General features: G+C 34.9%; 1 protein-coding gene across 2 annotated transcripts in view; it reads right to left on the bottom strand.

Moving 5' to 3' along the window:
* Positions 1 to 22,566, bottom strand: part of ARHGAP29 (Rho GTPase activating protein 29) — a 59,312-nt gene extending 36,746 nt beyond the window's left edge. For both annotated transcript variants that reach the window (XM_006763679.2, XM_006763680.2), the window contains exons 1-2: positions 22,330 to 22,566; positions 8,782 to 8,916 (exon numbers count right to left, since the gene is read on the bottom strand). In XM_006763679.2, coding sequence (XP_006763742.1) covers positions 8,782 to 8,916; positions 22,330 to 22,534 — 340 coding nt within the window. In that variant the 5' untranslated portion in view covers positions 22,535 to 22,566. The remainder of the gene's footprint in view (positions 1 to 8,781; positions 8,917 to 22,329) is intronic.
* Between the last annotated feature and the right edge of the window lie 477 nt (positions 22,567 to 23,043).

Raw genomic sequence — 23,043 nt, 5'->3', positions numbered from 1 at the left:
AAATAAACCCTAAGCCTGCAAACCTCATGAAATTACAACCAAGATTTTACATGTATAAGCCTTTGTCAAAAAGTCCCTATCTTTCATCAGAGTCTTCTAAGTATCCCCAATACAAACAAAAAGAAAAATCTAAGAACCACCATAATTAATTTTAAAAATATTTTTTGACTTCCGCTTTGGCTAAGATGGAAAAATAGGCTTATACTTCTGCCTGAAAGAACTAAAAGAAAACCGTAACAAAATATATGAGACAACAGTTTTTAAGACACTTGCTATCAGGCAACAAAGTTCTAAACGACAAGAAACAAATGTGGTGAGCTTTACAATTGCCCAGCTTACTGCCTAATATCACACAAAGTAGATTTCTGAGCAAAGGAAACTTACCAGGGATAAAGAAGGTCATTTTATAATGATGAAGTCAATTTATCAAAAGGACATAATACTATGCATTCATGCACCTAATATAAACTTTAAAATGCCTGAAGCAAAAACTAATAGAACTATAATGAGAAACAGATTCACAGTAATGCCAGAGATTTCAATAACCCTCTCAATAACTGACAGAAAACATAGATGGAAAATCAGTACGAATATGGAAGACTTCAACAATACTATCAGCCACCTTGACAGGATGGGATAATTATAGAACACTCCAACCAATAACAATAAAATACATTCTTTTCAAGTTCATGGTGAATATTTACCATATTATTGGCCATAAAACACATCTCAATGGGTTTTAAAGGATTCAAATCAGGCAAAATATGTTCTGTGACTAGATAGGATTAAATTAAAGGTAACAGAAAGATTTCTGGAGAAATCCCCAAATATTAGAAAACTAAATAACACACTTCTAAATAACTCATGAATCAAAGAAAATAAGAGATTAGAAAATATTTTGCACAGAATGAAAATAAAACACAACTTATCAAATTGGTGAAAAGGAAGCTCAGGGAGGCACAGAGGGGAGGGATTACAAAGGAACATGCATTATCTGGACTGTGATGGTTTCAAAAGAATATGCATGTCAAACTGATCTAACTCTACCCTTTAAATATGTGCACTTTACTGTATGCCAATTATACCTCAATAAAGTTGTTTCTAAAATCTCATTGGAAAATAGACTTTCAATAGTAATTTATAATGTAATAGCAAAAATGTAAAGCCTACTCATATTTCCAAACTTTAACCTGTTAGACTTTAAAGAAAAGAAATACTTTATAATACTATCCAAAATTCTGTAATTTTTCTTTCCTATAAGTATACTTTTTCAAAGCACTACTCTGATTGGGGGATTAAAAAAACAATTTTTAGTAGTGACAAGGCAATTATTTGAAACATTTTCTTCCCTCATCTTCATCCCCACCCAAATGAGGTCACAGGCATCTAATGAAAATTCCTATTACTGTCCTTGCCTCCACTTCAAAACAGCCCTATATTTCTAATATCCTGTCTCTTTTTTGCTCCTCTTCAGTGAGTGTTCCAAAGAAAAGTCTTTGGCTCTTTTCCAATAATAAACTTTCCACTCTCTCCTGCATTCTCCAAAACCCTTTATCACTATCACTCTCCTCTCTTGGGCTTCACTTGACATGTTTTTGCAAATGCTACTGACATACACAAATCTTTCCTATGTGGAAAAAAAAAAGTCATTTTCTCATATTTCTTCTTAAAGCTAAGACCCAATCTAACATAACACTTCTTTATTACCAAACCTCTATAAATAGGTCATGACTGCATTCATCAGGATTTGGCTTTTCATCCAGTTTAATGATTATCAAGGGTAAGAAAACTTTTTCTGTAGAGAGCTAGATAATAAATAGTTTAGACTTTTCAGACCATACAGTCTGTTGTAACTATAAACTCTGCCTAAAGGAGTCAAACTTAAACAAACAAGATACAATGATACACAAACAAATAAGAGTGGCTGTGTTCCAATAAAACTACTTAATAACACTATTCAATAAAACAGGCAGCAGGCCAGATTTAGCCCACTGGTAGCAGTTTGCTGTCTCGGTACTGAATGGGTTCTGAAGCCAGTCCACCTAGGTTAAATCCTAACTCTGTCTCTTACTTGGTTAAGTAACTTAACTGCTATGCCTCAGTTTCCTCATTTATAAATTCTAGAACTGTTGTGAAGATCGAACGAACTTAGAACAGAGCCTGTTACACAGAAAATGCTCAATAAATGTTAGTTAATATTTTCACTCAATACCACTGAATAACACTGTTAACAATAACCTCCTAGTAGTAGTCAAACTTAGAGGCCTTTTTTATTCTAAAATTTTATCCCATTCTGCAATGCTCAACAACTCTGCCACTTAATACGTATACAACCTTGGACAAACTTCTCTATGTTTCAGCTTCATTAGCTGCAAAACAGGAGCTGATATAACAATAGTATGACTTCAACCATTTCTGGCATACAGTAAGAACATCCTCAATATTGTAAGCTATCATTACTACGAATGTTAAACACTTCCTTCCATCTTGAAGTATTCTGCTCTCTTAAAGCAATGTGGTATAGTAATTAGAAGAAGGCTTCAGAGTTTCAGACCTGAGTTCAAATTTGACCTCTACTACTTCCTATGTCACCTACATCACCCAACTTCAATTCTTGGTATGTACAATGGCATATTATTGAAATGAACAAGAGAGAAAGTGTAAAGCACCTAGACAGAGTACAATGCTTGGTAATTAGCAATCATAGGTATCCTCATGTTCTATATCTATCTATAGACAATTTGTACTTCATACAGTCGTTCCCATTCAGCCTGCATCTCTCACCCTGGCTTTCTTCTCTATACTTATACATTATCCCCACAGAACCTCGTTCACTCTCATACCTTTAAGGGAGTGACTTCTTAAACTACCTGTCTAGTTTTAACCTCTGAGCTCCAGACCCGCCTTTCTAATAGTCTGTTTTATATATTCCTTCCCCTACTTCCCAGTTTTTACCCACCAGCATTACAATCTCAACATGAACTAAACACTTTATCTTCCTTTCTATTCTGTCCCTCAGACTTACTCTTTTCCATACATTCCTTAGTTCATTAGCTTAGCTTTCAAAATACCTCTAAAATAAATTTCTTCTCCTTTCCATTCCCATTATTACCGATTTAGTTAAAAAGGTCACACTGTACCCCGTGTCTGGATTATGTAACATCCTGATCATTGGTGTCTCTGTCTCTACTCTCACCCCACTATTAGTCCTTTTCCAAAATCTCATTAGCATTTTCATCCAAGTTCAAATACTTTTCTCCACTGGGTACCCTACTAAGTCTCAACAATAAGCACTAAGACACAATGAGTATATCTTTAAGAAATCACATAAATAGCTTTCATACTTAGACCTATTAGAATAGCAACTTTCAAACTTTTTTTTTTTACCAACATCTCAGTAAGGAAAACATTTTACATCATGCGAGTATATCATATTCACATAATAGTTACCTATTATATAAAGTTTTTGAGACAGCCTTACGTCTTATTCAATGAGTGTTGCATTCTGATTTTCCTGTTCTATTCTCTTTCATACTTTAAAAATGATGGTCACAGTCCACTAACTTGATGTCATAAAACAGGTCTGAAGTTTGAAAACTACTGAATTAAAAGATATAATGGAAGAAAAATTTCACCATTTACAGAGGAAATGCTGAGGCAAAAAGAACTACAAAATTTATAAAATGAAAAATTTTAAGTTGTTTCTAAAACAACAAAAAAATTGAAATGAAAGGCATTCTATATTCTCAGGCAGAAATGCTAAGTACATAAATTCTCTTTAATTTAATTTAACTCAAATCACTCTCAAAATACCAAGATATTTTTTGGAACCAGACAAGCCAATTAAAATATCTTCATAGAAAAATAAATCCTCAACAAAAAGAATAATGGAAAGACGAGCAACCCTTATCAGATAATAAAACATACTATAAAGCTACAACAGAGACAGTGTAGTATTAGCATATGACTAAACAAATCAATGGGACACAAAAAGGACCAGAAATAGATATAAATATGTGTGACAATTTAGTGTATTTATGATAAAGATGACATAAAAAATCAGTGGGAAAGATATATTATTTGATAAATTAGCTAGACATGGAGATACTCTAGAACACTGGTTCTCAACCTTCCTAATGCCACGACCCTTTAGTACAGTTCCTCATGTTGTTGTGGTGACCCCCAACCATAAAATTATTTTTGTTGCTACTTCATAACTGTAATTTTGCTACTGTTATGAATTGTAATGTAAATATCTGATATGCAGGATGTATTTTCATTGTTATAAATTGAACATAATTAAAGGATAGTGATTAATCACAAAAACAATATGTAATTATGTAATTATATATGTGTTTTCCAATGGTCTTAGGCGAGCGACCCTTGTGAAAGGGTCGTTCGACCCCCAAAGGGGTCGCGGCCCACAGGTTGAGAACCACTGCTCTAGAACCTATCAAAGACTTATTTAATAAATGACACCATAAAAACTTTAGAAGAAGAAACAGTGGAGAATGCTATTATAATTTCAGAGCAGTGAAGTCCTTCCTAATTCCTAAAGCCAAAAAATCATACAAGAGATTGATAAATTTAAGTGTAAAAAATTAAAAAAAAAACCCATGCAAATGAAAAGATAAAAACTAAAGAAAATCTTCAACTTATATCAAAGATTAAGACTAATTCCACTTACACAGACTTTGTACAAATCAATATTAAAAAAAAGACCAACAATCAGGAAAAAAATGGGTAAAGGATCAATTGATATAAAAGGATGTACAAATGGTTCTGAAACATATAAAAAGATACCTGATTTCAAAATGCAAATCAAATCTACACCAAGATACCAATTTTTACTGTAACTAGATATACAAAGATTGGGTAAGAAAGCTTTATAACCAACTCTGTTGGCAAAGGTACAGAAAATCAGCCTTGTCAGTACTGCTATCAGAAGGGGAAGCCTCTATGGAGGGCACTTTGACAATGTCAAAAATATAAATGCCCACACATTCTCTGATCCAGTAATTACCTATCTAAGAATTAACACTGAAGCATTGTATGTAACAGAAAAAAATTGAAAACAATCCAAACATCTATTAGTAATAAATTGGTGAAATAAATTACAGTACATCAATATAATGGATTATCATGTAGCTTTGAAAAAATAAAACAAATAACAACAAAAGAGTAAAGAGACCCTTTATGTATAGATAACAGAATAATAAGCAAGGAGCAGAATGCTATGATTTGTGCAAAAAGGAGGATAAAAAAGGAAACCTATTGTATTTGCTTACATATGCATAATAAAATACACAAAAAAACAATAACAACTGTTGCTTATCTAGGGAAAAGAATGGGTGGCTAAGTATCTGAGGTAGAAAACTTCACCATTAAATACTCTTTTACAGTATTTCCATTATCAACTGTGTAAATCAGGGTGAGGAACATCCGGCCTGAGGGCCCCATAAGGCCTGAAAAGTCATTTGATGTGGCCCTGCCAAGGCATTAGGGGTGTATTAAATGTTTGACAAAATATAGCAGGTTAATTTTTAAGATGATAATTTTGTATGGCCCGGGAATGATGTTATAAATATCCAAATGGCCCTTGGCAGAAAAAAGTTCCCCACTCCTGGTGTAAATAAATTGCCTATTAAAAATTAATTTTTCAAAACAGAAAGAAAACATGAGGCTTCTCTAATTTTAGTTATGTTAGTAAAGCTTATTTTTCTTTTTCATTTGCCAAATTTTAAATATAGGCCAAGCACAGATCATGAAAAATTTATATTACAAATGAGATTTAATTTACATTACAAATGAGACCAAAATAATTGTAAATACTAATGAAAATACAAATACATAAGTACATAATCAATTACTGCATGCTGAAGATGTCTTTATCTACTTCAAAAATAAGCTGTATCTATCTCTCATTATATTCCAAATATTTCATCAGACTGAACTTCCTGTTTGGAAACAGGAGGAGACACAGGAAATACAAATCACTACTAGAATGAATGGGGAAAAGCTAAGGATTTTTCTTTTAAAGTTAGTAAGAGGTAAATTTCACATTTAATATACAAAATAAGAGGAGTCAGATTTAATTTTTCACTTATACTTAGAAGTGGAGGGATTTCATGCATTCAAACCTGCAGTAACACAAACAAGATTATACCTCTCTTATTCTAAAGTGGTTCAGTATTTATATGTGAGTTTTTTTTAACAGTTTGGTATATTTGCAAAATGCATTGGACAGTTAACATCTCTAAAGCAAGGTAGGTCATAGTTGTTTTCTAAATGTAATCAGGGGGTTATGGCAAGATATGTTCCACATTCCTGACACTTTCTGATACAACAGTTTTCCTTTATGTTCTTCTTTTTAAAATAGAAATAAAAATGTGCCTTACATATTTTTTAAAATATTAAAGTAGAAAGCTTATGAAAAACACTTAGACTGACACAAAACAGACATTCAAAAATGGTTTCTACCTCCCCCATGACTGTCCAGGGTTGGAAAATTAAACCATCATCGAAAGAAAGAATTAAATAGGCTCTGATTTGATCTCAATTTGTTTAGGTCATTGAATATTTTTCACTTGCGGTATCAAATATATTTTTAGATGACTTCAAGAATAAGAGTGTGTGTGTGGGGGGGCGTTATTTAAAAACAAATACCAAATACAACATAATTTTTAAAGTTTTCTAGTCTCTAGTTTCATGGAATCCTATTGAATCAGAATAAGTTTCCCAACAAAGTAATCTTTTAAATTTCATCAAACACAAAAGTAAAATCCTAACAATAATCCCAAGGGTAAAGACAGTCATAATGGGAAATAATATTCAAAAGACTGCTTTACCACCAAAAAAAAAAAAAGATCTTCAAGGCAGCTGAGAGGCCACTTTCTTCAAGTCTGTTTCTGGAATGTGGACACGAACCATGCACAAGCACACTCCTTCCCCAGGACATCCTGGCTGCACACAATAGCTACTGACAACAATTGAATGAACTGTGGTTGCTATTTCCAAGCATGGAAATTATACTATCTATAGACACAAATTTCCCTATCTAAGTTAAGTTAAATGGCACTTATAAACAGTCTATTTAAAAACAAATGTGGTTATTAAGCAAATTTTTAAAAGCCACAACAGAAATTACCTATTTACTTTTTTCCCCCAGTACTTGAAATACAGAAAAAAGAGAACCACACAAACAGGACAGGTCTATGTCAAAAGTAGAGGAGGCAGTTCTTAAGTAGTGTATATAGACTGTTTTATTGAAAAGATTTTTTTTGCTCTTCCTGCCTCATCCCTTGACACTTGCTGTTTGCCCTCTCTAGATATTACGATGTTCACCAAGTATATATCATATTCTTCAACATCCAGAGTTCTTTTACAAGAGCCTTCTATCAGTCTCCAACACCACTCTCTCGCCGAGTTAATGCCTACTTGGCCTTTGAGAGGCAAGATAGGTAATTCTGCTCCACGATAAAAGCCTAGGCTTTCCTTTCCTTTTTCAATCCACAGGGAGTCGCTTTTTATAGTTACTTTACTTGGATTCACATTACCTATCAGTGACACTTAACACTGAAGATCACTTCTTAGGACCTTGCACTTTTAAATTTCATGACACCTTTCTCCAGATCATCTCCTTACTTCTTAGGTGTTCCTCTGGTTCCTCTATCTTCTGTCTCTGGGATCTCATACTCAGTCCAATATTTATTTTACACACACTGAGCTGGTATAATCCTCCTTCCATCACCACTTAAATATCAACCACAACTCTCAAGTCCATATCTTCAACTCCAAATTCCAACTTAACCCCTAACATTCAACCTGTGGCATATTTCATCAAATCAACATCCATCCCCTCTTTTGGAACATCCATAATTGTACTTTGCCACATTCCAGCTTTTGCCGTAGATCAGACTGTTAATCCTCATCTAGCTCATTATTTCCAACAATCTCCTAAATTAACTCTGTGCCTCCAGTCTCATTTCTTCTCCAGTACTCCCCTTCACCCTCAATCTTTTTTATGTACTTCAGCCCAGATTAACAAATTCTACTACTTTGGGGCAGCAAGACATTTAATCAGAGGATAATGTCCCAATTCTTGATTCTTTTAGCACATGCTTTTCTCACATACACACACACACACTTCTTACACTTTACATAATGTCCAAATTAAGTCTTCTTTTTCTCCATTTGGTTCCCTAGTTTAAGTTTAGTCACTATAACTTTTTTTTTTAATATATTTTATTGGTTTTTTACAGAGAGGAAGGGAGAGAGATAGAGAGTTAGAAACATCAATCAGCTGCCTCCTGCACATCCCCCACTGGGGATGTGCCCGCAACCCAGGTACATGCCCTTGACCGGAATCGAACCCGGGACCCCTCAGTTTGCAGGCCGACGTTCTATCCACTGAGCCAAACCGGTTTCAGCCACTATAACTTTTCTAGCACCAATTGTCCTCACACAACAAGGATGTTTGGTATACTAATAGCCTACTTCAAAAGAATATGGACACTTTAAGAACTCAAACATTTTAAACATCATTTGTGTAGTTTATGTTAGTGTTTTTAAAGTGTTTTCTGCCAAAAAAGTTTTTGTTTTAAGAGAAAGTTTTAGGTATGACAGTGGGAATATTAAATATAGAGGTACACAACATAATCCCTATTAATACACATCATACAATTGTCACGAGAAGAGATGGCTCTGTAGTGATTATGAATGAAAATGTATCCCTTGGATTTTTTTTGCCCTCCCTAACCCACCTTTAATAATCTTTCTTACCTTTTACTTTTGCAGTAAGGATTTCTGCAGCATTCTGAAGATCAACAGAATTGAGGTTCTGATGTTTATTCATTACAGACTTTAAAACTCGGAGAAGTTCATCCAGACGTATATGAATGACTTCTTTAAAACAGTCTTTAAAAAAAAAAAGAAAAAAATTAAATTTTATTCCAAAACCAAGTTTCAGGAATCTAAAGTATGAAACATCATTCTGAAGCATATTTCAAGTAGAAGCATTGGTTCCACAATTTTTGCCTACAAATATCTTCCTTCTTTCCTCATCATTGCAATTATATATAATTTATACATATAGCCTTCAAAAAATTTTAATCATTTTTTTCATTAAGGATTTCAAGGCTCTCACAGTTATGGTCAATTTTCAGTCTTCTCTGCCTAAAATATGCTCTCCAGATTTCCCTTAAGGAAACTTTATACGGTGCCATTTTTCCTGTCTTTGTGTTTTTATTCTAATATAATTTTTAATATATATGGTACGAGAGTTTGTGAGATATTAACCAATATTTAAGAACATATAATTTATCATTCAAACCAGAATATTCTAGCCAGTGAAAACAGGGGTGCTACTCATAGTCATGACAGCACTTACAGGCATATTCCTAGGTCACCATTCCAGGCAAACCAAAAAGTAAAATCACCCTGTAACACTTAAAACCCCTGAAATAATCCTCAAAAGTTTCAAAAAGACAACCACCTTAAATACAATACTCTGAGGTAATTTTCCTTTCTGCAACCTTACAGAGCTCTCGTGTTTTATAATAGCACTTACTAAGTGCTTCCTAAAATCTCTATTATACAGATGAGAAAATTGAGGCACACCTAAGTTCACCATGTTACTAGACTGTGAAAACAGAATTTAAATCATATAGTATAATGGTTGAAGCCACACATTTTTTTAAAGGTCAATTTTTAATTTGATTTTTTAAGGAGAGAGGGAGAAACATCTATTGGTGCTTCCTGCAGGGGATGGAGCCCACAACCCTGGAATGTACCCTGACCAGAAGTCAAACCAGCAATCTTTGGCACATGGGATGATACCCAACCAAATGAGCCACACTCTTAATGTTATACTGCTTCCCTATTGAAATAGCTTAAAAAACAAACAAAAAAATGTTTTTTTTTAATAGTGTCATATTATAATTATACAATTAAATTTTTCCTGAAATGTTAAAAGATAATCACTTGAAAGAAAAACTGTATATAGGATAAAAAACAAGATATTCTAACATCAAATATTCAATTCATTAACAGCATTAGCAAGAGAGAGAAATATGGCCTGGCTGGTGTGTCTCAATGGTTAAAGTGCCAGCTTGAGCACCGAAGGGTCTCAGGTTCGATTCCCAGACAAGGGCACATACCAGAGTTGTAGGTTCGATCCCCCACCCTGGTCGGGGTGTGTGCAGGAGGTAACCAATTGATGTGCCTCTCTTACATCTCTCTCTCTCTCTCTCTCTCTCTCCCCTCCCCCCCCCAATCCCCTCAACTCTCTCTCTCTCCCTCCTCCTTCCCTCTGCCTCCCTCCCACTCTTTCTAAAAATCAATGGAAAAAAATATCCTTGGACGAGGATTAACAAAAAAGGAAAGAGAGAAATAGGTAGGATAAGAAGAGCAGACAAGGCTGGGAGCTGTGTATATCAAGGTGAAGAATATTCTAAGAGAAGGCACAGAAAAATAGTTCAGGTAATAATGGAAGCAGAGAGAACAATGTCTTCAAGAGAAAATCTGACTAATTCAACCAACACATTTTGATAGAAAAAAAAAAATACAGGGAATCAGGTGCTGGCCTAAGTACTCTTGGAAATGAATAAAGTCTCTGAGACTAAAGGCATAGAAAAGCACATAAATACTATATTCTGGCTGCTAAAGTGTTTTCAATGAAGGTTCAGGTTAACAATTATGATACTGCTATACATGTATACTGGAAGTCAACAATTGAGTAAATGGATGGTGGATGGTGGAAGCCAGGTATCTCACTGTTGGAGTGGAAATTTACAATTAAGCAGGGGGAGGAAGCTATAATGATATGTGTAGTGATGGATTAGAGTTGGATATTTGAGTACAAATTCGTGTTTAGCTTAACACAGATATAGGTGGCTACATAGAGAAATATTTTGAAATATGTATTAGTATGTAGGTTAGTATACACACATTTCTTTGCTGTCACCTGAGAGGACCTAAAAGAAGTGATACTACAGAAATACCGAATACACCTAGCACCCTGAGCTTAGTTTCTAACACCATTCTCCAATAACAGGAACCAGAGCTCCTTTGAGATATTGGCTGATTTTCGGTCTGGGCAGCAAATACATAAGATAAGTTAGGAACATCTTGTAATACTAGAAAGTAAGAGCTTGAAAGAAACAGATCCTCATCTTGAAGATGTATGCACAGGAGCCAACTGAAAGAGCTACCAATGGTTAAAGGTGGAATAATTTGAGCAACTAATGAATAAAGTAGTCCTAGATTATAATACCAGAGTATAAAGTTCCATGAGTCCATACTGATACAAATAAATGACTGAATAAATGAAAGAGAAGAAACAGTCTCTCGTACAGAAGAATTCCCAATAATTAATGTAGATGTTCTGTCCTCAAAAAGGTGAAGCATACGCATAGTGACTTCCTTTAAAGAGTAGAGTATGGAAAAAAGTAGAGTACTCCTTAAGACGAGTGGTCATGGTCAACATCAACAGTGATAAATCATGTTCCTAAGTAAGTACACTTGATATGTGATAAAAATGGCACTTTACATCTGTTATCTTCCTTCCTCCCAATATATCTTAACCCCAGACTAATCATGAGAAAACATCAGGCAAATTTTAATCAAGGTGCATCCTACAAAATACCTAGTCCACATTCCTTAAACAATCAAGGTCATCAAAACGAAGAAATTTGAGAAACTGTCATGACCAATGAGGGCCCAACTATAATATGATAGGATACTGAAAGAGTCAATAGGGAAAACTTAAGGAAATTTGAATAAACTAAGGACTTTCACTAATAATGTAGCATTATATCAAATATTGGTTCATTAACAGATGTGCCATACTAATGTAAGATGTTAATAAATAGGAGACGCTGGGTATAAGAACATATGGAAACTTCTCAATTTTTCTGTGCATCTAAAACTATTCTAAAAATAAAGTCTATTGAAAATGAAATGTAAATGGGCAAAGGATTTTAGAAATTTTATGTACTATTAAAATTTTTCCATAAATATATATTATTTTATAACTAAAATTTTATTTACATATTTTTTAATTCCTAGGGAAATGAGTATATGAAGCTAGCTGCATAATTAAGTTATTAACTATCTTCATTAAATAAATTATCAATATCTATTTTCTATTTTATTATTGTGGGTGTTATTTCAGTTGGTTTACTTAGTTGAGGCAATATAGCTTAGTGATTGGTTAAAAGCAGGTTCGAGGGAGGCAACCAATCAATGTTTCTTTCTCATATCAATGTTTATCTCTCTCAAAAAAACAAAACAAAACAGCAACAAAAATAAACATATCCTTGGATGGGGTTAAAAAAAGAAAAAAAAGCATAGCCTCTAAAACCAGATAGCCTGAATCAGAATTCCAACTCTGTGACTGAGAGACCTTGATCTATTTACTTAGCCTCCTCTGTGCCTCAGTTTTCTCACCTATAAAAAGAAGATAATGGTAGCTACTTCATAGGGTTGGTTGAATTAAATCAAAACACATCAGTGGGTGGAACATAATAAGCCTCCATAAATGCTTACCGTTATTCTTAGTACTAGTTTATGCAGCAGTAGAAACAGGTTAGTAACACAGGTTAGGTCTGAAATTAAACCTAGTAGCTTTGAAATAAAAGAAGTCTGTGGAAAACAGTAACATTTGACTAGTTGTAAGAAATAACAATTACATTATTTTCCCTATTTTGTGCTGCAAAATCTATTCTTTGTTTGGCCTATAACTAAATGAAACTCTAATTTATGGCAATAATTCTGCCTACTTATCAAAACCAATATTTAGTGATTATCTAGTGTTATAAAGTTGTATTGGATTCCTTATGAAACCTGTTAGCTTAAAAAAGAAAGATGGTCATTTCTATCCCCTACTCAGATGTTTCATAATAAAAGCTACAACTACCAATATACTTAGAAGATACTGTAAAAATACGTTGCCTTATTTTGGGGTCTCAGGCCAAAAGAGCTTGATATTTGAGTGTTATATAACCATCAATATTCAAAATTAGTGTTGGATATTAAACAAGAACAAAATACTAATGGTGTAAATGCTTAAATAAACCAAGGTAATAAATTCTGGTCTCAGAGTCAAGGAAATTAAGTGTTAAAATGAATATATTTCAAAAGTATTAAATGTTTTTCAATGTTCTTAGTTTTAATTTCTAACACAGTAAACAGTAATATATACAAGCCACATCAACAAAAACTCTGGGATCGTCAATAATTTTTAACACTGAAATTCTATGCTATGATTCTTCTCAAAAGGCACTGCAAATATCCCAATAACTATCAGTTAAAGTTCCTTTATTCCTACAAGGAAGCCCTTATAAACACATATTGAAGTTGTTTCAAATTAAAATACTAAAAAACAGTAACTGAGTTATTTTCAGAAGTACTTCATATTACCCAATAAATAATTCCAATTTTTTATGATTGAATACACTTCTGAAGCCGAATAATCAACAAAAATGAACATGACAACCAGAGAAAATGTTAATTACAAGATTCATAAACTTTCCTATATTTTTTAGTAGAAGCATCAACTACTAGCACATCACTATATCCTGATAATACTTCAGCTGAGACTTTTTTATTTTTTAGCAAATGTTCTTTTCCCTTATAAAAGAATAAAGCTACCTCAAATTCTTTTTATGAGGCAAAAGGCCTCTTAAGCTGAAAGTTAACTTTTACAAAAAGTTTTAAGGAGTTTAAGTAGCTCCTTCAGCAACACTAAATATTCCCGCACCCCCACCAAGCCCAGACAATGGTAGCAATGAGCAAAGCACAAAGCAGTAACTATTCTTCCCCAGTACAGAAGAAAGGTTAAGTGGCTAATTGGTATGGTAGAAAACAATAGATTTAGATCAAGAAATATGGGTTCCAATGCTTGATCTGCCACACACTTCCTTGAAATAACCTTATACAAAAATCTTCGCTCTCTGATCTCAGATTAATCATCAGTAAAATGAAATTAGTAAGAACGTCTGCCCTAGTTGCCGTAAAAAAAATTTAAAAAGCTGTGAATAGCTAATAAATTAGCAGAAACAAAACTGCTTTATAGTCTCAATAGAAACACCTATTATTTCTATTAAATCTGTAAGCCATTCAAACTAAATACCTTTGAAAACAGATTTGTCTCACATAGAATTACATTCAATTACAAACTTATATACCAAGGTCCCACAGTAATTTGGCTAATAAAAATGAGACATTAAAGTTAAGTATTAATTTCATTTTGTATATAAAATCTAAATTAGTAAATTACTTAGAAATAAAATCATAATTAAAGATATACTTTATAAAAATATTTCTATGCCAATAAAATTAAATTATAGTATTTAATTTAGTCCTATAACTAAATACAAATTAATTTTTAAATTTCATAGTGGCTACACTGTCAATGTAATGAAATTTAATTATACTACACAAAGGTATTATATATGCAAATATAATAATGTTCAACCAAAATCTTAACACTAGTTATCCAGAACAGTAAAACTCCAGTATCCCAATGTTTGTTTGTTTATCTACCATCCCAGTAATATGGTAATCTGAATTTTAATTTGTCTCACTCATTTATGCCATTTATTTTCGGCTTCATTCAGCTTATCAAGTGAAAACAGATTAGCCAGCTCCACTTTTTTGGTTCTCATGTATTAACACAATACCACAGTGTTTATATTGCAAACACTTCATGGAAATACTTAAGTAAATATCCATGGTGTTTTCCTTGGTTTAAAAAAAAACCTGACAATTTTTAAAATCAGTCTTGTTAATTCAGCTTAACCTCTCTGGGAAAGCAATGAAAACAACAAGGAGGAAAAAATGTTTCAGAACTTATCACTAGGAAACTCCCTTTTTTGCTGTAATGACTTCTGAATTTACAGGATAAAAGTGAAGCATGAACAGCACCTTCTTTATCCAGCCTCTTGGGGATTGTAAAAATAACAGCTGACATTTTAAAACACTTATTCTAAGAGCTTTATTTTTGTGAAATCACTTAATCTTCACAACAACCCAATGAGAAAGTACTATTAACTCCTTTGAACACAGGTAGAAACTGAGGCACAGAGAAGATGAGTAACTTGCCCAGTGGCAGAAGGAGTCCACCTTAAGCATTCTAGCTCTAGAATTTGTGCTCTCAATCACTATAATATAGATCAACATGGTTAAGGAAGTTATAGTTAATGACAATACTCTACAATCTGTAACTTAATAGGCTTTAACTTCTAATCAAATATGCCAGTTACTATTTTAAGTGGTGTTAAGTAAACCATTCTAGGCAAGTACAGAAGAGGACAGTAATTTCCTAAGAGCTGGCACATGTGTAATGAATGAGTTACCTGTATTTCATACTTCATTCCTCAAAGATTCAGTCCATATTTTCTAGGCACTAAAATATAACCCATTACCATTTACATTAACCAATCCTAAATTATACACATTAGAAATCACTTCTTGAGAGGTTTACTTGTGAAAGAACACAACAGAAGGGTATGTCTAAGACTTGCAACTTAATGTATCTAATATTTCACAAAATTTCTGGTATACTATAGGGGCCAAAAATTAAGTATCATCATCAATAGTCAAATTAGCACTCATTGAAAGTTGTCTGAAATAAATTTACACATCCTCCTATATATTCACCATGGGGAAAAATGGGTTAACCCATAAGACAGTATTTCAATTAAGATTTGGGAAATTTATGCAGAACTTCCCTCTTTCAACAAAACGTATTATTTAATGGCATTAAATTTGTTGTTTAATCTTTTTGTTCAATAAAATTTGCTCTAGAAAGTTAACATCTCTCTCTTCTAACTATACAGTAGTTCTGTCAAATTTAGGATCTAGAATTCGTTAGAAGCTATCGATTTATTAGATCAGTTATGTTTTTACAAAATAAAAGTGATACACTCTTAAATTAGAAAGCACTTTTTAAAAGTTAGAGAATTACTTTATCTGAAACTGATGATAGCTTTATCTCCCTTTCTAGCCTATTTAAAAACAAAACTGAAAAACAAGACACCATTTTCACAATACTAAACTTTTATTAAAATACATTTTACAAATAGTATCATATAATCAATATTCTATAAGAAATATTAAACTGCTGACCTTCAAATATCTATATATATAAAAGCCTAAGTGACCTTTAGGATCTAACGACCAGAATGACTGGAACAACTGGTCAACCAGTTGATATGATGCGCACTGACCACCATGAAGTAGATGCTCAATGTAGAAACTGACCCCGGTGGTCAGTGCGCGCCCAAGCCTACTCCTGTGGCCAGCCAGCGGCATTAGTTCCTTCTGTGACTGGCCTGGTGTACGTCGCCTCCTCTCCTGATCCCACCGGGGCCTTTGGCCCTGGGCTAGGATGGGGAACTGGGGGTGGGTGGTGGCAGATGTGGCCCCTTTCCCATGGGGATTGGGGGGTGAGGGCCGGCTCCCTCCTTGGGGCCGGCAGCCAGCCTCCCGCGGCCTGACCCTCCCCCTGGCCGGCAAGCCCTGATTAGCCTGTCACCTGCCCACCGCGATGGTGGCATGGTGGTGATGAAAGGAGGAGGGGGAGAGGCGGGGAACCACATGGGGCACCAGTGTCTGTTCCTTCTGTGCCCGGCCCGACGACCGTCGCATCCTCTCCTGACCCTGCCAGGGCCTTCGGGCCCCAGACTAGGATGAGGAACCAGGGGTGAGTGGCGGCAGATGCAGTCCCTTTCACGGGGGGCTGATGTATGGCTCCCTCCTTGGGGCCAGTAGCCAACCTCCCGCACCCCGTCTCTCCCCTCAGCAGGCAGGCCCCATTCAGCCCGCAGTCCCTCCCCCCCGTCCAGCAGGCTCCGATTGGCCCCCGGCCCTGATCAGCCCTGATCAGCGGCCAGGCCTAGGGTCCCCACCCATGCACGAATTTCTGCACTGGGCCTCTAATACTTTATAATGACAATGGAGACTTCTAAGCACTAAGTACCAGAAAAATTATGTAATCTGAACTATTCTTTCTAGCCCAATTAAAAAGCCTTGCACTTTTCAAATTCCCAAATTTTGTGTTCCACCTGGGAATGGAGAGATGTGTCACAAAGACAGTTTAAGATTACTGTATAAATTAGATTTATGAATCTGTTCTTTGGAATTCATAACACATTATTTCTCAGGGGCGACACCATAAACCTGAATTGGTGCTTACACTGTGCATGTGTGTGTTTATGTTTGTGTGTGTGTGTGTGCGTGTGTGTGTGTGTATTTTAATCCTCACTCCTTTTCCATAGATTTTGAGAGAGAGAGAGTGGAGGAGACAGGGAGAGAGGGAAAGACAGAGAGAAATAGCGATGTGAGAGAAACACATTGACTGGTTGCCTCCTGCACATGCCCTGATCAGAGCTCAGGCCAGGAGGAACATGCAACCAAGTTATGTGCCTTTGACCAGATTTGAACCCAGGACCTTTCAGTCCACAGGCTGACGCTCTATACACTGAGCCAAACCGGCTAGGGCACACAGCACATATATTAATCTGTGATGTTACATTTAAACACAGAGGATGTATGTTTATTTAATTCAGTGCCTTCAGCATTTAACATAAGATGCAAAATTTTCCCCTGTAATTATTCATAATGCACCTTAATAACACAGGATAGAGATCTAAACTTCGAATTCCACATCTGCTACTTGCATAAGACTACAGGGAAACCTCCTCCTGGAAATAAGTACTAGACAGAAAGAATTAACAACTCTATCACTTACCCTATCAAAGAAAGTGTTTTCACAGTCCTCTGAACTCCCACATTAAGCTCTCTATTTTTATTTGTAAATAAATACAGTAGAGGCAAACTGCAAACATATTTTAACCCTGCTAAGGGACACGGGGCTCTTTGGTGAAAACCTATTAATCACTTCTTCAACAACTACTGCAATATGAGCTTTACATTCACACTTGGAAAATTTTCATAAATATCACACTTAAAATAATTATCATAAAATTCACATTTTAAAAATCCTATAGAATAGTGGGATGTGGATGCCCTCTAAAATGCATTATATACTTTGAAAACAAATACTTAGCTGTCTTCTTCAGCCATAAACTGTCAATATTCAAAACAATGTAGAATCTCCAACTCCAATCAAATTTTGACTCACAGAATTATAAAACCGATAGCATCTGTTATAAGCACTTCATTCTTAAAAAAATCACTAAATGACTTAGTCAAAACTAGTCAGTAAAAAACCTAGGCCTAGAACCTAAATCATGTGTTTTCTTTCCAGACCTCTTTCTGTCATCTCTTACTACTTATTCAACCAAGTTGTATAACCTGGCTGGAAATTGATCTGCTTGTTCAAATCAAAGAAGGGCAAGAAAACTACGCCATCTAAAGCAGTGGTTTTCAACCTTCTGACCCTTTAAATACAGTTCCTCATGTTGTGACCCAACCATAAAATTATGTTCGTTGCTACTTCGTAACTGTAATGTTGCTAATGTTATGAATCGTAATGTAAATATCTGATATACAGGATGGTCTTAGGCGATCCCTGTGAAAGGGTCGTTCGCCCGCCAAAGAGGTCGCGACCCACAGGTTGAGAACCGCTGCTCTAAAGGCAACTTAAGGAAGAAGAATCCAAACAGACCCCAAGAGTGCCTATTTCTATGTAAATTTTTCTCAAATTTGCTCCCATAACAATTTTCTAGATTTCCTTTTAATGCTATAGAAATCAAAAATATTTATAGAACAAGAATGCATCTCAATTTCTCAAGACTGATGAAGACCAAATGTCTGTACCAGCACTGTTCAATAAAAATTTCTGAAATGACGGGAATTTTTATAACTTCACTGTCCAAAATGCTGAGGCTAAAAAGCACTTGAAATGTGGCCACGGCAACTGAGAAGCTAAATTCTTTATTTTAATTAAATTTACTTAATTAAAGTTACGTAGTCACATGTCTAAAGGCTACCATATTGGATAGTGCAGACCTAGATAATCCCCAGTGAAAACAGAATTGGCTAATGAAATATGAAAACTGAACAGTGTTTCTACAGAGTGCCTGCCATGTGAAGCAGGTTAGACAGAATGGAAAGAAACATCATTCTGCATTGGTGATCTCTGGATTCCAAACGAAACCACTATTTACCAGCATCAAGGGGTTGATGAAATCACCTATACATACAACTCATCTGTGAAATGGGGCTAAAAGTACCTGTCTTTGTGGGGACTGTGTGACTCAATACTGTTTGTACATAAAAGTACTCTGTGAAAGGTAAAGTCTAGCCTCAACAATATGATTGAACACCTGAAGCAATAGTCAAGTGGTTTGCACATCATTGCCTCATGACAAGTATATAAAGAATATGGAAAAAAAAAAGAATATGGCATTCAAATCACACCAAAAGTTGATTTAACTATATACCTACATTCTATGTTCTTAAAAGCTAAATTTTTAGCTATTTAACAGCCGTCTGATATGAATTAGAAGGCCATAAATAATGACAAAAATTTGCCATCCTTCCTCTTATGGAGGTAAAGACAAAATATTGGCAGGGCCACTGATAAGGCTCCCTCAATGCAAAAGAAAAACAGTGACCCTACCTACTATCCAGCGAAACCACAGCCAAGGGAACGGGCTTGGCGGAATCAGCGGGGAAAGAAGACTCTTTTGCAATACCCAGAATAGAACACCTGAAGCAATAGTCAAGTGGTTTGCACATCATTGCCTCATGACAAGTATATAAAGAATATGGAAAAAAAAAAGAATATGGCATTCAAATCACACCAAAAGTTGATTTAACTATATACCTACATTCTATGTTCTTAAAAGCTAAATTTTTAGCTATTTAACAGCCGTCTGATATGAATTAGAAGGCCATAAATAATGACAAAAATTTGCCATCCTTCCTCTTATGGAGGTAAAGACAAAATATTGGCAGGGCCACTGATAAGGCTCCCTCAATGCAAAAGAAAAACAGTGAAAGAGCTCTTTGCTGTCTGGCCATAATTTACAGCTATGATGGTACTAAAGAATAGCAGAAGTCTAGGGATATTTTTCAATACCCAGAATACAAAAGAATGGACTATGTCTAGTCTATCTATAGAGAAATATGAAATAATATCACCCTAAAGAGTTATAGAATTTAAATGTTTTACTTGCTTTCCTGAAGATTATATTTCTTGTAATAATTTTATTAGATAAAGAATAGTCTGATACTCTAACAGGCTTAAAACCATGACCAATATTAAAAGCAAGCATATTACGTAGTTCTTCTTATCATTTATAATGAGGTTAATTTATGTTATACACTAGAGGCCTGGTGCACAAAATTCATGCACGGGGGGGGGGGGGGGGAGGGGGGCACCCCAGGGACCCCTAGGGGGATGTCCGACTGCCGGTTTAGGCCTGATCCTTAAACCAGCAGTCAGACATCCCTCTCTCACAATCTGGGACCGCTGGCTCCTAACCACTCACCCTGCCTGCCTACCTGATCGCCCCTAACCACTCTGCTGCCTGCCTAATCACCCCTAACCCCTCTGCCTTCCTGATTGCCCCTATCCGCCACTACCTGCCAGCCTGATCGCCCCTAGCTGCTCTCCCCTGCCAGCTTGATCGCCCCTAACCACCTCTGCCTCGGCCCCCACCACCGTGGCTTTGTCTGGAAGGATGTCCAGAAGACATCCAGTCTATCTGGTCTGGATTAGCATATTATGCTTTTATTAGTATAGGAACGCCCTTGTTTAAGGAAAACAGACAAAAAAGGTTCTATCAACTCAAATAAATGAAATAGTATATTTCCAGATTTTGATAGTAATGATCCCAAGGCAGAAAAACACAAATTCTTGTCAAACCCAAGATTTATTCTGAAATGGCATACATATATCCTTTTAACTCTGATTGAAGAACCAAGCATTAAAATCAATCCAAAGGTAAATAATGAAAATTCTCTGACCATTGCTTACTAATGAGAGTTGGTTATCCAAAAGATTGATTTTACATTTTTCAAGTAACTTACCAGCCATAAATGGCAAGCTTTTTTATTATCAGTAATATAATTGAGTATTTACATTCTGAAGTACTAATTTTCTTATTAGAAGGATAATAACCTTGTAGGTTTTTAATATTAAATTCCCATGAAAAATATATTTTCATACATATACTTTTATCTCATGGGATAGTCTCCTTTGGCTATCTTATACATATTACCATTTTTCTCTTTTTTCACTTAGGATCAGCTTTTAATCCTCTTCCTTCCTAATCTCTCAACTGTCTACTAACAAATTAAAAGTCATAAAAACATATACACATATACACATACACACACATATAGTCTCAAAAGAATGACTTATGTAATTGTTTTAAAGAAAATTCAAATACTAAAATTTTGGGGCTATAATTCAAGTGCAATTATTTTGGGCATTTCAACCTGAAAAATCAGAGTTAGGATACACTCTTAAGGCAATATTTAAAACAAGGTATGGCTTTAGTTTCTGTTTATCAGAAAATAAATATTTAACTTATATACACAGATAATATTTATTGGAATCTTACAAATGTCTGTGAAATACCTGGAGGTTTCATATAAGTAACACTAGGTATCTTTATTTTCCACATCCAAACAAACCATTTACAAACATAGAATTAGGTGCTATTTATCGAAGGAGAACAAAAGCTGTATCTTTATCATCACTGCCATCAAATTTTTATACCAAAGGGGCACTAAAAGTTGAGCACTAAAAGTTGAAAGATGTGTATAGCTCTTTATCTCGGAAAAATCAAGTCTGGTGCTCTATTATTCATATCTAACTAGATAGAGAATAAATTCTTGATTCTCCCTTAATTGAAGAAGCAAACTGAAGAACAGCAAAACAGAATTAAGTTTGAGAAAAAAGTTTCACTCAAATGCAGTGATTTTTAGATCAGATTTTAGGAACAATATAGGAAACCAAACTTAGGCAGAAGTATCAACAATGTAAATGATAAACATAAGTCTGCTTATTAAAGACCAATCAATATACTGTTACTATTAAGAAGGTTAAAAATCCAATGATCTAAAATTTCCTATGTCAAGTGGGCCCAACCATTAAGAACCCAAGACCTATTTTTGTTCTTTGTATTCTTACTCCCTCACAATTACCAAAATTCCTATATCAGTGCACTGTATCTGATTATAAAATAGTTTACACTGTAAACATCAAACATTTGAGGAAGGGGGGCCTATAATAATTATAGAAGAATACCCTATTTCTACCACTGTGTACACACTTATCTGTAACTAGGCTGGCATTTAAAATTTTACAAACTATCCAGTAAGTATGCTAAGAGAAAATAGTTGACAAACCTGAAAGAATAGCTTCTTTCAAATACAATAGCATATGGGAGAACTTCCTGATATCATTCACCAACTCCTTGATGTAATCCGGATCAAAAACGGAGTTGGAACTTACAGACTTGAGCCCCATTTCAGAAGTTGTAACATCAGTAGAGAGCTGGCCTGATGACAAAACATGTTTTTTCTTTGTCTTTTTCTGTTTGTGAGCAATCATCCTTTCATATATCAGTCAGAAAAACTGAAATCCTTAAAGGGGTGAGAAAAAAGAGAAACACAAATACCACATCAACCAGGGGGAAAATTCTTCTAGGTTTTCATAAATAGCCCATAGCCCACCTCAGTATTCCATTAAAACCAAACACCACAAACACTGCACTCTACAACTACTAATAGTAGTAGCTTCTATTTATTAAGCGCCAGCAATCTTGACAACTATACGATATGCAAAATACTATCATCTTCATTTCACATGGTAAAGAACCTGAGGTTTGGTAATTAAATAATTTATCTTCACTCTTAGCTGATAAATGATGAACTGGTATTTAAACCCAGATCTGCCTTCTCATCTAAAGCCATGCTCTTAACACCTGGTGTAGAATTTTTGTAATTTTTAAAAGTTACCCTGAAGTGTCATTTAGTAGGACACATGCTTTCTCCATGACATCACCTTCAAAAATAAAGATGAAATATGAGTTTTGAAAAAATAAAGACCTGTTTTCAAAA

Source organism: Myotis davidii, unplaced genomic scaffold (assembly GCF_000327345.1).
Source record: "Myotis davidii unplaced genomic scaffold, ASM32734v1 scaffold1335, whole genome shotgun sequence".
NCBI classification, from domain to species: domain Eukaryota; kingdom Metazoa; phylum Chordata; class Mammalia; order Chiroptera; family Vespertilionidae; genus Myotis; species Myotis davidii.
This window is presented reverse-complemented; position numbering and strand designations above follow the sequence as displayed.